Below are 15,526 nucleotides of genomic sequence, written 5' to 3' on the forward strand. Positions count from 1 at the left end.
TCTCAGGGGGCTACAAGACAGAACTGGGCGAACACACACACACACACACACACACATACACACAAACACACACATACACCCGGGTCAACCCCCACCCCCAACCAGGACAGGGCGGCAAGTGGGGAGGGTCACATGATGGAAGACAGGCAAGGGACAGCAGGTGCCCTGACCTAAAGCAGAACAGGCAATAAAGCTTTCTTAGCAGCGAGGGTGCACAAAGAAAAGGCTCGGGCTGCAGCTTTGGTTACGAACGAATGGTGAACCAAACTCAAAACCAAACTAAAACATGAGAGAGGAAAAAACAAACACGCAAAGGCCGCTGACAAGGTCACAGAAATAGGCTTGTTTGTTTCTTTTGGTCTGAATATTCCAGTTGGGTGTGAGATCCAAGAATGAAGACTATCTTTAGAAGGGGGGAATTTTTTTTTTCCTTTTTAAAATTGTATGTATCGTTTAAATTGAACTTGTCCATAAAGACTCCAAAGCCATGGCTAGAGCACGTGTTTGGGTTTTGTTTTTCCTCTGCCGGCTCTCGGTCCTCCGCGCCCGCGCCCCCCGGCCGGCGGCGGGCGAGCCACAGTGCGTTTACCTGACTGTGGGCTCCCATCATGCTGCTAGCATTGTGAGGTGGAGGCTGTGCGTGCGGCGAGGGCTGTGACCCCGGAGGACCCTGTGAGGCCAGACAGTAGAGGCAGGTTACAGATCACAGCACATGGAGAAGCGCAGAAGCAGCTTAAAAGAACAAAAATTCAACCAAAACAAAGGGTGGCGGGCGGCGGTGGGCGGGCGTGCAGGGAGGGGGCTCTGGCTGGCGGGGAGGTGGTGGAGCTGCTGCTGGGGCTGAGGAGAAGCTGATCAGGATGCTCACACGGGATTTGGGAGGACAAGATACAAGGAAGCATCCTGGCAGAAGCATACAGATCACAGGCCCATCCCCAGACACAATCCAACTGCAGGAACCCAGTGAGCCACAGCAAGTGCCCTGGTGGCGGACAGGTTTAGAGAGGACACGTCAACACAAGCCACGGGGCCCTTGATGCTACCTGGACACAAACACCAAACATCTTGAGTGGTGCTCGCAGGGGGTCGGGGGGTAGAACCAGGTGAGGTGGTTGCATGGGCCCCAGACAGGGTCATAGGTAACTAGGGAGAGGCCTGGGTGGTCAGGGAGCTGGAGAGGGGCAGACAGTGAGGCATGTATGGGAACCAAGGTGGCAGGAGCAGGTACAGCCCCAGATGGAATGAATGGCGCAGAGAGAGACACCATCGGTCAACAGGTACCACCTGGAGCAGGTGGTATTGCAGGAACTCTAGGAGAGGTGGAATTTCTCCTTCCTGCACGTCCAGGGAGGCAGGCGTTTGCTCAAGGACTTAGCTAGTTGAGGGCAGAACCGGAGAAGTTGGGCAGACCTGGGGGCCCACCTTGGCTCCCTCCCCCAACTCCCCAGCCCTGCAGGCCAAGGGCCAGCAGGGGTTTGGCAGATGGGCCTAGGGAGCTCTGACTGTTGAATGGGTGGGTGGGGAGGGCATGTGGAGGCTGGGCTCACAGTCGGCAATGAGCCACCTGTAGTTTCAAGCCCCGGCCCAGGCTGACTTGGGAAGTTGTGGACAGTTGGGAAGTCTCTTAAACCAAGGAGCGGCCAAGTTGTGGGTTGGAACCCACTGGAAGGTACTGAAATTAATTCTGTGGGCTGCAACCATGACTTAAAAAAACAAAATAAAACAAACAAAAACCCCCAGACTTTTTAAAAGAGAATAAGCAGTGGTTTGTGTATCTAAAGATTAACATCCATGTCTAAATAATGCACACACACAGGTCTGCAAAAAGCTTGCGCAAAATGCCCATTTGGGGGACGTGATGTTTGGGTGTTTTTTCCCCTCCAAACCAAAATGAGCTTATCTTTTAATTCCATTTTCCCACAAATTGTTTGAAATGCCTGTATCTGTGTGAGTATAGGCTGGATCCCAGCGCCAGAGGTATTGCCTAAGGGCTGGAGACCCTGGGAGTGGGAGATGGGATGGAACCACCCCCCCCCACCCTTCCCCACCTATGGCTGCACTGTTATCCTTGGAAGCTGTTTTTGAAAAATTCAAAATACACACGGGGGAAGAGCATGGTTACATTCAAAAGATAACAGAGTGGGACAGGCATTTGGATACCCATTTGTGCACCTGCAGCCTGCACGGCAGGACCTGGCTCTGGCCCCGGACTCCAGCTTCCTGCCAAGGAAGACCTGGGAGGTAATGGCAATGGTTCCAAGAACAGGGGTCCTGTCACCCACGTGGGGGATCTGGACTGAATCCCTGGTTCCCAGCTTCAATTCTGGGCCCAGGACCATTGAGGGCAACCTTGATGGGGAGTAAACCTCACCACCCCTCAAAAGAAAAGGTGAGGCAGACAACAAAAGGAGTTGATTTTCCTGCTCCATCTCCCTTTCAAAGCCAGGCCACCAGCCTCCTGCTCGCGACATAGCCCAGAGCTGGGGAGGGGGTGAAGAGTGGGCACGAGCCAGCACATGTGGAGACAGAGAAGAGGGGTGCAGGACAGGACACTGAGGGTAGGGGTGGAAGGCAGCTGCGCAGGCACCAGAGGGTGCTACTGGGGACAGGCCGGGGCGTTTCTTGGCTAAGCGAGGGGCTGCTCACTTCCGGAAAGCTCTGAGGAGCAGATGTTCCCCTACCTGCCACGCTACTCATTTCAACAAGTGTGTGTCTTCCTAGCGGCTGCCAGCAACGGCATGGTTTGTTACCATGAGCAATTTTCTTAATTAACAGACATTAATTAGCCATTTAGCAATTTTGCAAGCATTTGTTTAGCGGCTTTCCTAAACATGAATACCACTGTGATAATGGCACTGATTAGAGGGTCCCCTAATTAACAGCACAGGGAAGGGAAACTGAAATCACATAAATTAAAAAGGGAGGGGAAGTTAATGAAGGCGGGACATATTTGCACCTGCAAGGCTTTTGTACCATGAAACTTGGGTGCAATGTAAATAAAACAAGATAATTCAAAGCCAACCCCCCAAAAAGAGAAAACAGAAAAGAGGAGGAGAAAGAGGGTTCATGGGTGAGGTCCACTTGCCAAGAGGGGGCAAAAGGCCCTCTGTGAGCTCCGGAGCTGCTGGCATGAAGACAGCAGTCACTCCTATGTAATCCTCGCTCTACCCTCCTACCCAGATACATAGGTCTGCCTCGCTGGGGCAGGTAGACCCTTGGCATCTGTGTGCCCCACTGGTCAGGGAAGGGTCACGGTGGCTGGCTGACTCATTTTTACAGTAAACACAGGGACAGTGTCCTGGAGTGACTGGTGAAAACCATCTTTATGCAACCACAATCCGGGGGACCCAGCGTCAGGGTCGTGAAGGAAGGGCTGGCCTGTGTGCCAACTTGTGACCTCCCCATCTGATGGCATCAACCAGACCCAGAATGGGTGGAGGGACACATGCTGGCTCTCGATGCAGCTGCTTCAGGGCCAAGGTAGAGGAGCAGAGCAGCCGAAGCCCAGCTCAGCCCTGGCAACTGCTGCAACTGCTCAGCCGGTCCCGCAGTGCAGGGAGCAGCAGGGAGTGGCTGTGCAGTCAAGGGGAGGGAGAGGGCAGCAGTGGCCAGCAGCCTCCTTTCTGACTGGATGCTGTGTTTTGAAACATGCAGAAGAGACAGAGCCCTCTCACCCCTCAGACACAAGCCCAGCTCCCAGGGGTGTGAAGCTCACCCCTTGCCCAATAGGAAATCCCACCCAGGTTCTGCCCACATGCCCCGTGGCAAAGCCCCAGCTGTGGGTCTCTGCCCACTGCCTCTCCCCTAGGGACTCAACCCTACCGCCACCAGGGAGTCACCCCCATCCATGCAGGGCTCCATCTTGATATCCCTACTACTGTGCAATGTGTGGGCAGTCACTATACTCCGGATCAAGTTTGTGTCTCTGACACTGAACCCTGGGTAGCCTGGCCCAGCTGAGGGGCAGAGAACAGAGGCTATGGTTGCTCACAGAGAATATGACAGGTGTGCTACATCACTGCCTGCAGCTACGGCTCCTCTTGCCTGGGCTGGGTTTTCCTGGGACACAAAAAAGTAGTCATCTTCCTACCCTGCTTGCATCTTTTGCAAGAGACCTATGCATGGGTTTAGGGCAAACAGATGACATGCTTTCAATTTGTTATGCACTTGGGCCAAAGGAGGTAGACCAGAAAGCAGTCTGACCTTGTGGGGAACGAAGAGTCTGGCAGACAGGTGGAAGCTAATAATATCGATCCGTCCTCTCACATAGGACAATTGGCCTGAGGGGCCTTCCTGGCTCCTGCATATGCAAGGTGGGAGCTGCTGCAAGCAGCCCAGCTCCACTCAGACTCTCCCACTTACCCCCTAGCTCCACCCTATCCCAACACTGGCTTTGGAAGCTTTCTGTGGCAGCTGCTGTGCATGAACCCTCCGGACCACCATGGGTTTAGGCGATCAGCACACAGGAGGTCACAGGAAAGCAGGTGAGGCAAAGACATTGGGCATCCTTAACTAGAAGCTCAGGGAGAGCCACACCTGCCCTCAGGTTTGTAGAGTGGCCGGACCTCTCTTCATGACCCCATGTACCTACCCACGGCTGAGATGCAGCAATGGGGTTTGGAAAGCTGGCTCGGCACCCAGCTTCACTCTGTGCTCTTGTTGGTGACATGAGGGTGGGGGGTGGTTAGGGCAACAATGACGACTGTGGCCTTCACCTGTGACAGAGCACGGAATTCTAGACTGCTCTAAGCAAGGCCCATGAAGAGCCAGCTCCTTCATAGTTCATGGGCTAGGGCTGGGCATGTTAAAGACACCCCACTCCCAGGACTGTGTAAGCACTAGGAGGTAGGTAAACTGAGGCCTGGAGTAGCCACAAAGCACAGGCCCATCCCTCCAGAAGCCAGGAAGCTGTTAAAGTAAGAAAGATGAGTCCTAGGGTCCCCCAGTTCATTTCTTGCTGGGTCTCAACCTGTCCATTACACTGCACTGTCTCTGCAGGCCAACCACAGGGGATCTGATCTCTGGGGAAGCCTCTGAGCCCCTTTTTCCAGACCCTGGCAAAGTGAAGCAGGAAAAGCAGCCATTTCCTGTTCAGCTCACGCTGCCTGGTCTGTTAAGGGCCTTGCCATTCTGACTCAGCGGGTCCTGGGTTTGCTGACCAGAGACCCCTAACTCCTGCACTTCCTTCTGATTTTCTTCCCCAGTGAGTTCAGCACTGGGTGGTGTCCCATTCAGCAGCTTCTGAGAGCCATTCTGGCAGGGCCTGGGACTCTGTTGTGGCTACAACTGAGGCAAAGGCTAAGCAATGTCACAACCTGGACACTGAGAGCTGAGTGGAAAAGCCTTCCCGACATCAGTGTGGTGGGAAGCAATGTTCCCATGGCCCGATGACTCGGGACTCGGTGGAGACATATCTCAGAGCCATCAGCTGTGCCTTCTATCCTTCCTTCTGTCACATTTCCCTCCAGTTTCTATGCCCAGCTCATCTGAAGTCACCCTGGACTCAACAGCTGGGCTGAGGAATGAGGGGAAGACTCCTTTGCTACAATAGCCCAGCTCCTCTAGGCCCTGCCTCCCCCGGAGGGCTGTGGCTTCAGCGTCCTCCTACAAACATACCAGGCTGTGGTCCCCAGCACATGCTCCCTCCTAAAGCCACACACCTGCCACTGAAAGGGCAAATGCAAGCTTCACTTGCAGACTTGTGGCTCAAGCACCAGCTCCTGGGCACAGCGCTCCTGCTATCCTGCCCCATCTGCGGGTGCTCTCTGCATCGAGGGAATAACCCAGGGCAGGGACCGAACACAACAGAGAGGCTGGCCCAGCAAATCACATGGCCACAGTCAAAGGGGTACATCCCACATCTGTGGACTCATCTGAGAACCCAGGAAGAAAAGCCAGTATCATCAGGCTAGGCAGCTACATGGAAGACTTAGGTGTTTGCTCCTGAAATTAAAAATTACCTTTAAAAATCATCATAAACCGAACAATGATCTTAAAGACAGAGGTAATCCCAACCAAGTGCCAGGTTAATCATTTCCCAAATCACTGCACTGGCCCCAAACGCTGGCCCACATTCCTCAAAGCTGCCACCTCCCACCTCCAGATTTGAGACTCACAGAGAAGCAGAGCTGGGCCCTACTCCAGCCTTGTGGGTTCTCAGAGGAGCTGGGGAGGGAGCATGATAGGAACCCAGGTCCCCCAGGCCCAAGACACTGGAGAGCAGCATGGCCTTGTGGGGGCCAGCAGGTCCGGGCTGTGTTGTTCTCATAGGGGTACCAGGCAACTGGCCTAAACAGATGCAGCATCTGAAGGACAAAACTGCTTTCTGTCTTCGCAGAGAAAGGGGGCCTGAGGTTCCAGGTCACTGAGACAGAAAATCTGCAAATGGGTGTCAACTCCCAGGGACACTGCCACTGGTGTGGTGAGGTCGTTACTGGTGGAATGTGAGACATAGAGGAGCTGTGGTGCCATCAGAACCCACCTAGTGGGTGTGTGACTTTAACCACATCAATGTGAAATACAACCATTCCACACAGGGCAAGAGGCACCTGAAGGACAACTCAAATTGTTCCCAGGGTAGTGTGGGCCACTGACACCAGAATCCAACAAGGTCTCGGTTACCCATGGCTTCCCTGGAGGAGGTGGCTCATCCCTGGGTGGGGAGCACAGTGGGAGTGTCAGGGAATCCACAAAAGCAGACCCGGAGCATGACTTGCAAAGCTGTCTTACTATTCCGTCTCAATCTGTCCCTGGCTGAAGGAGAGGTGCAAGCTGGAGCTGGGTCTGTCTGTGCAGCAGGTGGGCCTGGCCCATGTGCAGAGGAGGAAGGGCATTGAGCCAGGTGACATCCAATGGGAAGCGTGGGGAGGGGGCCAACACCCAGGTTTTGGCATGGTCCCTGGAGAGTTCGCAGCAGAGAGCCTCAGTCAATGAGCCCCTGGCAATCATGATCCTTTCCGTGGGCACAGGATGTGGCATGAGGGGTTTAAGAGGACTGGTAGGTAGCACAGATCTTCCTTCTTGGAGAATGAGGAAGCCACCAGCTGGAGCGAACACGAAAGGGCCACACCTCCCTTCAGGGTCACCTCCACATAAGCATCAGAGAAGCCCAGGCTGTGCCAAGATCGACCAGAGGCTCATTGCTTTCTGTCCGAGACAGGACCCCAGCTAGTCTCCCTGCCTGTGTCTCTGAGGACCCAGGACATGCTGTGCAGACGTGAGGGCACAAGGTCTATGCCACTGTGAAAGCTGGTGTCTTCAGATGCATCTTGCTTAATTGCAAAGTCCGGGCACTCAGTAAAGGATCTGTGCGACAGGTCTGAGGCATGCCTGCACCATGGGGATGCCAAAGCTGCAGGTGTTTTCAAAACAAAGGTGTATGGAGTGGGGGCAGCAGGGACTCACCCAACAAATCAAAGCACAGCAGTCCCTGGAACCTGAGGCCATGCCCTTCCTGGTCTAGGTCCAGCCTGCATCCAAGGACCAGGCTCAGGCCCTTGTATCCCACCAGGTGTCAAATCCTACTGGGGCTGCACTTTCAGGCAACACAAGGAACCCCAGAATACAGCCACCATGCTGAGCTAGATATAGTACAGATAAGGTTTCACTGGAACACCATCATTTACTCTCATTGGTGTCCTCCAACATCGGAGGCCAGCAGCTACCACACAGTGCAGGTGGCCCCACCAAGCCACAAGTCCCTCCTAGGCAGACCATCTCAGAGAAAGCATGTGTACCTCTAGGGTGCAGAATGATGGTTCTCAGGAGACGGGGTGGGGGGCGGGGAGACTGGGGTCCTCTGGAATTGTCAAAACCTAACACGGTATACTAACAGGCTGAGCTTCCCCAATCTGAACTGCTTTAGGTTTCTGAATTTTGGGGCAATTGCAGAGACTGCACTAACCCAAGAATCCAAAATGCTCCCCAACCCACTGGAACACTGACATGACCTTCCAGAGTTATACATTTTGGCCTGGGGCTGCTGCACTCATGTCTTGCTTTCTGACTTTCAACTTGCATTTTCTTATAGGACAAATGACGTGACAGTGAAGCTGACTTTACAAAGGAGAACATGCATGCTTGGTCCCACCGAGACACACAGTGAAGACTGCTCCCGGGCTGGAAACCTGAAGGCAACTTCTCCCAGTAACACGAACCCTGGCTTTGGTGCACAGTGGCCAGGGCTGGGTGGACCAAGATGTCGCTCCACTGGAACAGAGGCAGTTACTCGATGCCTGATGGTAATGGCTGTGGCCCCTAAAACTTCTGTAGGCAATGGCAATTAGATCTGCACCTTGGGAATCACCAGTCCATTCTGTTCCATAGATGTTTCAACATCTATAAGTCAGAAACGAAGACATGCAGCCACCAGGACCCAGGGACATCACTACTCTCTAGGGTGCTAATTCCCATTTCCTTCTGACTACATGTGGAAGGAGGAGACCCTTCCCAGCCTGTCCACAAGCAGCTCTTTCATCCTACCTGCTGCGTTGCTAAGCCACACACCCCAATGTTAGCCCTTTCTCAGGCTGATGAAGGAGCTAGGAATCCATTGAGCCTGCAAGGGCCACCCGTTCATGAGGTATGCTGGCAGGATTTAGATAGGACACTTCTCCTCTACCTCTACTCCCAGCAGGAGAGAAAGGCTTTGGGGGGTAGGTGAGAGACAGACGGAGAGTCTGGAACACTAAGGCCCCCAGGCCTGCCTTGGAAGGGAGGCAGACCCTTCACTTCTGCCTGCCAGGCTGCACAATGCTGCTGCTCGGAGGTGAGGTGCCTGCCTCTCCTACCCAGATAATTATTGCTCTACTTAGCTGAGCTCCACACACACATGTACATGCAGCCTTCGTGCCGGGCCCTCTCACACCCTGACAGACTACTCTGGGCAGCAATGATTGATTCATGACCTCCAACGAGAAAGCAGCTGCCTGTCAGGCCCTGGGGGTCACTTGCCCAGAATGGCCGGAATCCAACCCCAACTATCCACTGAGTAGAAGGAGTGAGGAATGAGAGGGCAGGATGGCTGGATGATTTCTCATGTTTCCTTTTTCCTTCCTGGGCCTCGGGTGGTGGCTGGCAAAGCCTGAGGACCCATGGAAGCCGAGCCCATAGTCACATGGGACACACATGAGCCACCAAGACAGCCCCAACATGAACCTGAGGACTGTTTCTGTAACAGTTGGAAAGGTTATTGATTCATGGGGCCAGGAGCACCAGGTTCCCATGGAAACTCACCTTATCAACTTACTGTCCCTGGAAAATGGGGCTGCTCCTACCAGCCTCATGGGAGGAACACAGACTGGTAAACCCAGAGAGCCCAGTACTTTGCTCAGTGCCGGGAGCTGGCCCTTGCCAAAGGCAGCTGTTCCTAAAGCAAACTCTGGCTCAAGGCTCTTCCCTCCCACTCCCATGATGGAACCCACCAAGAATACCCTTTTTCTCCCTGGCCCAGAAAGCACAATCAGGACAATAGGAGCTGCAAGAGGGAACGTGTGCTTCTATGAGCGTCTCTGGGAATGCACCTGCTGCCACAGAGGCAGATGGCCTGGGAAGTGGTCTCTGCTGCTTTGGCTTCCAAGGCCTTTGCTGCCCGCCACCCCCACAGAGCTGGGCTTCAGCATCCCACAACACTCCCCATGTCCCTGCTGAGTCCAATCACCCAGCCCTCTACATCTGCAGGTGAGCTTTCCTGGAAGTGGCTATGGGAATGAACCTTTATTGCATCCATGTGGAGAGGCACTGCTTAGGAATAGGGGGCAAGCTTGACTAGAGTCTTCTTGGGAGGCTAAAAACAAAAACAAGTAAGGAAGGACCTTGCCTCTTGTAGGGGACTCCCAAGTGAGAGAGAGACAGAGAGGCAGCGTGTGAGAATGCTAGCCCTGGTCCCCACCTCCGGGGATCAGCAGGTGCCATGACAACAGGGAGAGAGGGCTGAGACCAGCCCGGGAAGAGCTCCGAGTTCCTTCCCAGATCCTGGACCTGACTCTCCATGAAGAGATACCATGTATAGGCAGAGAGAGTGCTGGGTAGAGAACAAGCCATGCATGGATCTGCCATCAGCTCACAGTCAGGGACCACCCAAAGGATGTTGCCAGAGGGCCCCTGTCATGCACGGGAATGCAGGGCTGAGCACCGGCCCCTGGGAAGGAGACGGGGGGCAGGGGGCGATGGCTAATCTGCCCTCTGTGCTGACCACACACTCCAATACAGGGCAGGTGAAGCTGACAGAGGGGCAGAACCCACACTGGAACGCTGTTGGGGTCAAATTCACCAGTGACAGAACTTGGCCACATGGTGAGGCGCCAGTACCCTGGGTCTCTACCAGCTTCACACTAACGAGAACCACAGACAACCTGGCAGAACAGGCAATCGGCTCCCCTGCCCCCCACCGGCCACTGCTGGGACACCAGGGACAAGGGTTAAGGTGGAGAGGCCCAAGGAGATAGGCAGAATTCAGGGAGGTGCCCTGTTGAAGGGCCAAGGGGGGCTAGCAAGGTCAAACCGGGAAACACCCAGAATCTGCCTCACATATCAAGGCCAGTGAGAAGCTCAGATCTTGGGGACAGAGCAAAACTTCCAGCAGCACTTGTTCTTGGGTATGCTGAAAGACCCAGCCCGGGGTGAGCAGAAAAAGCCAGCGCAAGACACGCAGCAGTGACCCTGGCGGCCAGCAGGCGGTGGGTGGGTGCTCAACTGGCAGCGTCATGGCTGCCCTGGGTGGCCTCAGTGAACATTGCTCCCAGTTCTCAAAAGGAGCGAGGCAGGGCCAGGGAGCTGAGCTTTCTCAGGGTCACACACATGCTTGCCACGGCTGCAGAGCCTGAGAGCCAATAGGCAGGGTGGACCATTGCCTCCGGGGAGTGTGGGGAGAGAGAGAGAGAGGACCCAGTGCTTCCCCACTCATGACAGAGGTGGCAGCAAGTGGGCTGGGGGTGGGAAGCTGGCTGACAAGGAACCTGAGGTGGTCACCCTGCAAGAGCAGTAATCAAAGCAAGATTAGACACAACTACATTTTTGTAGGCAGGGACAGTCCTCCTATAGAGCCACAAGGAAGACATGTGATGCGCTGCCCAGTAGACAGTGTCCCTGAGAGGTGGTGCCTAGGTTGGGACACTCGGCCCCCAGCACGTGGACACTTGGTGAAGGCTGTGTCTCCCACCTACCTCCAGTCTCCTTCCTCACTGTTTTGTTCTCAGTCACACACAGGTGGTGGGGGTGGGCAGTGTTGGTAGTGATGTGGTGGTGTGATGGTGCAGTTTCTCTAGGAGAACAGCTCACAGACCACCATGGGTGGGCCTGGCCTGAGGGCTTCATTGATTTACTCCCACAAGGGGGTGGAGCGAGCTCAGGGTGGGGGTACGGGGCCTCCCCAGGTAGGGAGATGATCCACACAGAGACAGGACAAGAACCCGGAACCCACACTGTGGGTGGCTGCCAGTCCCCAACACACAGGACAGTCTCTCCCATGGAGTTGCACACATGCATAGTTGCTAACCCAGCCCAGGTGCTCCCTTGGTGCAATGGAGTGATGCTGCTGTTTGGGGGGTGGGTGGTCTATCCTGCTGCACATGACGCAGAGGCGTGCAATTACAGGATTCTTCTGGAACTCTCCTCTGCTGCAAGGGCTGAGAAACGTGACTTTTTTTCTTTAAAGGAGAAAAACCTCAGCAAAATTTTCAGGGATGGAAGGAGAGCAGGGTGGGAGCCCCCACATGTGTTGGGGAGGGGGATCTGTCCAGGGCAGGGCTAGGGGAGCAGAGCCACCTCACCCTAGAGAGCAGCATCCAGATATATGAGGAATCTCAATCTTCTAGAAACCCCAAGGGAACAGGCAGGTCCAAAGGGGAGGGGACTGGCTCAGCTCTTCATGAACCTCAGGAGGCGAAGGCAGCTGTGAACACCAGCATATGCAGGGAACTCAGAGGAGGGGCCCAGAGAGGGGCAAGCTCAGCCCAGGGCTCTACTCTCTCCCCAGCCTCTCCCCGCTGGGCAGGCAGGGAGGACCTGGCATGCTGTCTGTGGTATGGGGCCTACTCCACGTTAGGGGGCGGTCGAGGCCTGTGGAGCTGCTGGGTGCTTTGTTACCGAGCCAATCTCCTAGGCACTGCCTGCTGATGCATAGCTAACCGGGCAGCAGACATTGATTTATGTTCAACTTTCCATTTCATCAGTGAGAGTTACGATGCTCGGAGTTCACGTTTCTCAGAGGGGGAGGGCAAGGCGGCTGGAGTGCACAGACCCAAAGGTGTCCACATGCAAGTACACAGGCACACACCCCCCTTCCCCCACTCTACTGCAAGGGGCTGAGCCAGCAGCGAGGCAGCCTGGCACGTCAGGAGTAACCTTTTGTCCACCGTTGCTAGGAGCCCCAGTGGTGGTCATCTGCCACTGGGCAGATGCTAGGCACCAAGCTGGCTGCCGGGCGCAGAGCAGAGCCTGACCTTTGTGGAGGTGGCAAGAAAAAAACAGGCTTGCTTCCTCTCTCCCACCCCGGGCCCCTTTACACAGGCTGGGCCACTAGATGACAGCAACTTGGAAACCCAGCACCCACCGTCGGCCAGAGCCGCAGGCAGATTCCCAAGGGCCCACACTGGTGCTGGCTAGCAGGGCACAGAGCTGCAGACCCAGCTTGCAGCTGGCTTCCATATAGGACACAGTACACAGGAGGTGCTGCACTTCAGCAGGCGGCTCGTAACAGGTGGGGGCTGGGGGCGGGGAACTGCAGTGGTTCCCCACCTCCAACAGAGGCCCTAAGCCCAGCAGTTGGGGTGCCCCGCCTCCTCTCTAATCCTTCCCAGCAGGGGTGACCCTGCCTTCTGTCAGTCTGCAGGCAGACAGCAGGGTGAGGGGCGGGGGGCCTGTCTCTGGGAGGAGTGGGCACAAACACCCCTTCTCTCTCCCACAGGCGGGTCCGTTCCGCACACACAGGGAGGTCCAAGGGGTGGTGGGGCAGACCCATCCCACAGGCTCTGTCTTCCTAAATGGGAATCCCAGCAGAATGCACCTTCCCTAATCTGGACAATGCTCTTAGCAGCAGCTGCCGCTACAGGGGCCACTTCAGAAGTGGGGAGCTGTGGTCAGGGAGGTAGCCCCAGAACCTTTCCACCCACCCCAGCGCACTGGGTCTTTGTTCCTCTCCCCACAGTGGGAGGCACCTTAGACTGGCTTCTCACCATGACATCTGTCTCCTCCCCAGTATGGCTTCCTGTAGGCCTGTGGTGTGGGCTTCCTGCCCAGCCCTGACAGAGTGAGGAGAGGCAGAGAGGCCCTGGCCCTCGCCTCACCCAGTCCCCACTGGGGCTCGGGCCAACAGCCACTTCCAGAGGGGACCACGGCTTTGAGGCAATGGAATGCCACTACGGCCAGCCTTCCAAGACCCTGCATCACCTATCAACTCTTGGCCCCTGTAGCGGCAGCTGCTGGATCTGTCCCTACACCCTAGCTTAGCCAGCAGCCAGGCCTTTTGCCATCCCAAACCTGCCCTTTCACATGCAGTCCTGACACCACCCCTCCCCAGCCTTCCTCATTCTCTCCGCTCAAATGTCAGCCCCTTGGGGAAGCTTGCCCAGACTAAGCTAGCTCCTCCCTCTGCCTGCCCGACCCCGACACTCTGCCTCTGTGTGTTGTGTGTGTGTAACTTACACAGTATCTTCAAGCCTCACATGGTCTCATCATCTGTCTGACAGAGACTCTGGTCCCCCACATCCCAAGCCCTCACCACCTCCAGAGTTGAGGCCATACCAGCCAGGTGGCCCCCAGTGGCTGCTCCTGGCATCTGGGATGATCCCTCTGCTGCTCCCTGCTTCCGCAGTAGGAGGCAGGAGGAGTATATTGGTGGTGAGCCCAGCCCAAAGGAGGCGCCCAAGAGGCTGCCACAGCGAGGCATCACTTCCTGAGCTCTGGTGCTCTCTGGACACACGTGGCTCCAGCAAAGGCTGGCAGTCCCAGAGCTCTTTTCTAGGCTGCTAATCACCGTGTATGTATTGCAGCTGTCAAGAGCTCACAACATCTCTGTTCAACTGCTGGGGCTGCCAGAAACGTCTTCCCCACAGACTCCACGGCTCCCAGCCTCCTTCTCCCATGCAGGGGCAGGTGTGAGAGCCTTGGCCTGGAACAGCCTCGGAGACTCACACTAGGCTGCTTTCCACCCACCTCACCCTCCTCCCACCCCCTCAGAGAAACCCCTGTGGCTGCTGTAATCTCCACCAGACAGGCCGCTGGCACTGTAAGGCCCTCGACCCTGACTTTCTGGGTCATCTGTCTGTTCCTGGACTATATGTGCCAATGACTCCTTCACCTTCTCTCTACACAATGAATGCAGAGGCTTCTCAGGCTCTGTCTGAGGCCAAGTGGGCCTGGCTGGCAGAATAAGGACCCTCTGGGACTGGGGTTGGGGGGAAGGGGAATGTTATTCACTCCTTCCCAACACCGCAGGATGAAAAGTGCCCAGGGGATGTCCAGAGCAGTGCCGAAGGCTCTGGAGGCAGCTGTGGCACAGGGAGCCATGTCCTGGACCACCAGCAGCAGCTCCCAGTAACAGATCCAGCTCTGGTTCTGGCCTTACCCAGCCCAAGCCCAGTGCCCTCTGGATGAAGCCCACATGCCCCAACAAAGCGCATCAACAAGGGTCCGTGACACTTCCAGTTTCTGACCCATCACCTGTCACCCACTCCAGCCAACACTTCATCTCAGCTGGAAGTCATTCTTAGCAGGCAGGTCTCCCTTCTAACCACCCCAAAGCGAGGACAATTTGTTGATCCCCATGACAGACTGGCTGCTGCCATGGGCTGACCAGGGCTGAGTCACTTCTATCCCAGAGCCAAGCCCATCACTGTGTTCCTTCTCCCTCTGGAACTCTTATTTCCGCAACTTAAAGTAAGAAGTCTGAGTGAGGCTGGGAATGGGCAAGTGAGCAGGGCGGGCACCACCACTCACATGCCCAGGTTCATGGCTGACACCAGTCATTGGTTTCTGTGGGGCATTGGAAGAGCTCCAGAATCATTCTCAACATGATGCCCGGAGCAGCCGCTACCAAGGCTGGCATTTGAATGGAAGTTCGTTTGCTTCTGTTCAGACGAGTGGCTCTGTGTTCCCTGCACCCTCTCCTCCTTCCCTGGTTCCTTTCTCTTGACAAACGGGCGTGTGTCTGCCTGTGTGACCTCTGCTTTGACAGAGCTCTTGATGAGGCAGCAGAAGCCTGGGCCCAAATGCTCACTGGAGCTCTTGGATGACCACCGTGGGCACATCATTTTACCTTTCCCAGTCCCACTTGCCCCATCTGCCATGCCTCCTCTTGCAGAAATGCTGATCAAAATCAAAATCGGTTGCATGTTTAAAAATGCTACAGCAGTGAAAACAATGATTGGAATTTAAAAACAAAACAAGAATGGAAACAGTGTGTACCCAGTGTGCTATTCCTGGTGACCTCTGCTGGCCAGTTATTCCCTAGGTTGTAGACCTTGCAGGGTGCCCCTTTAGCACACGCTGCAGGGCTAAGGAACCAGGTGTGGGGGGTGCCCACCCAGAG

General features: G+C 55.4%; 1 protein-coding gene across 3 annotated transcripts in view; it reads right to left on the reverse strand.

Annotated features, from left to right (window-relative positions):
• The window catches only part of SSBP3 (single stranded DNA binding protein 3), a 147,251-nt gene that overhangs the window by 21,592 nt on the left and 110,133 nt on the right, over window positions 1-15,526 (reverse strand). The window contains exon 6 of one of the 3 annotated variants that reach the window (XM_004588698.3): window positions 590-670. The exons of the other annotated variants lie outside the window; for them this stretch is intronic. Coding sequence (XP_004588755.1) covers window positions 590-670 — 81 coding nt within the window. The remainder of the gene's footprint in view (window positions 1-589; window positions 671-15,526) is intronic. 3 annotated transcript variants of the gene reach the window in all.

The sequence above is a fragment of the Ochotona princeps genome, chromosome 2 (genome assembly GCF_030435755.1).
Source record: "Ochotona princeps isolate mOchPri1 chromosome 2, mOchPri1.hap1, whole genome shotgun sequence".
NCBI classification, from domain to species: Eukaryota; Metazoa; Chordata; class Mammalia; order Lagomorpha; family Ochotonidae; genus Ochotona; species Ochotona princeps.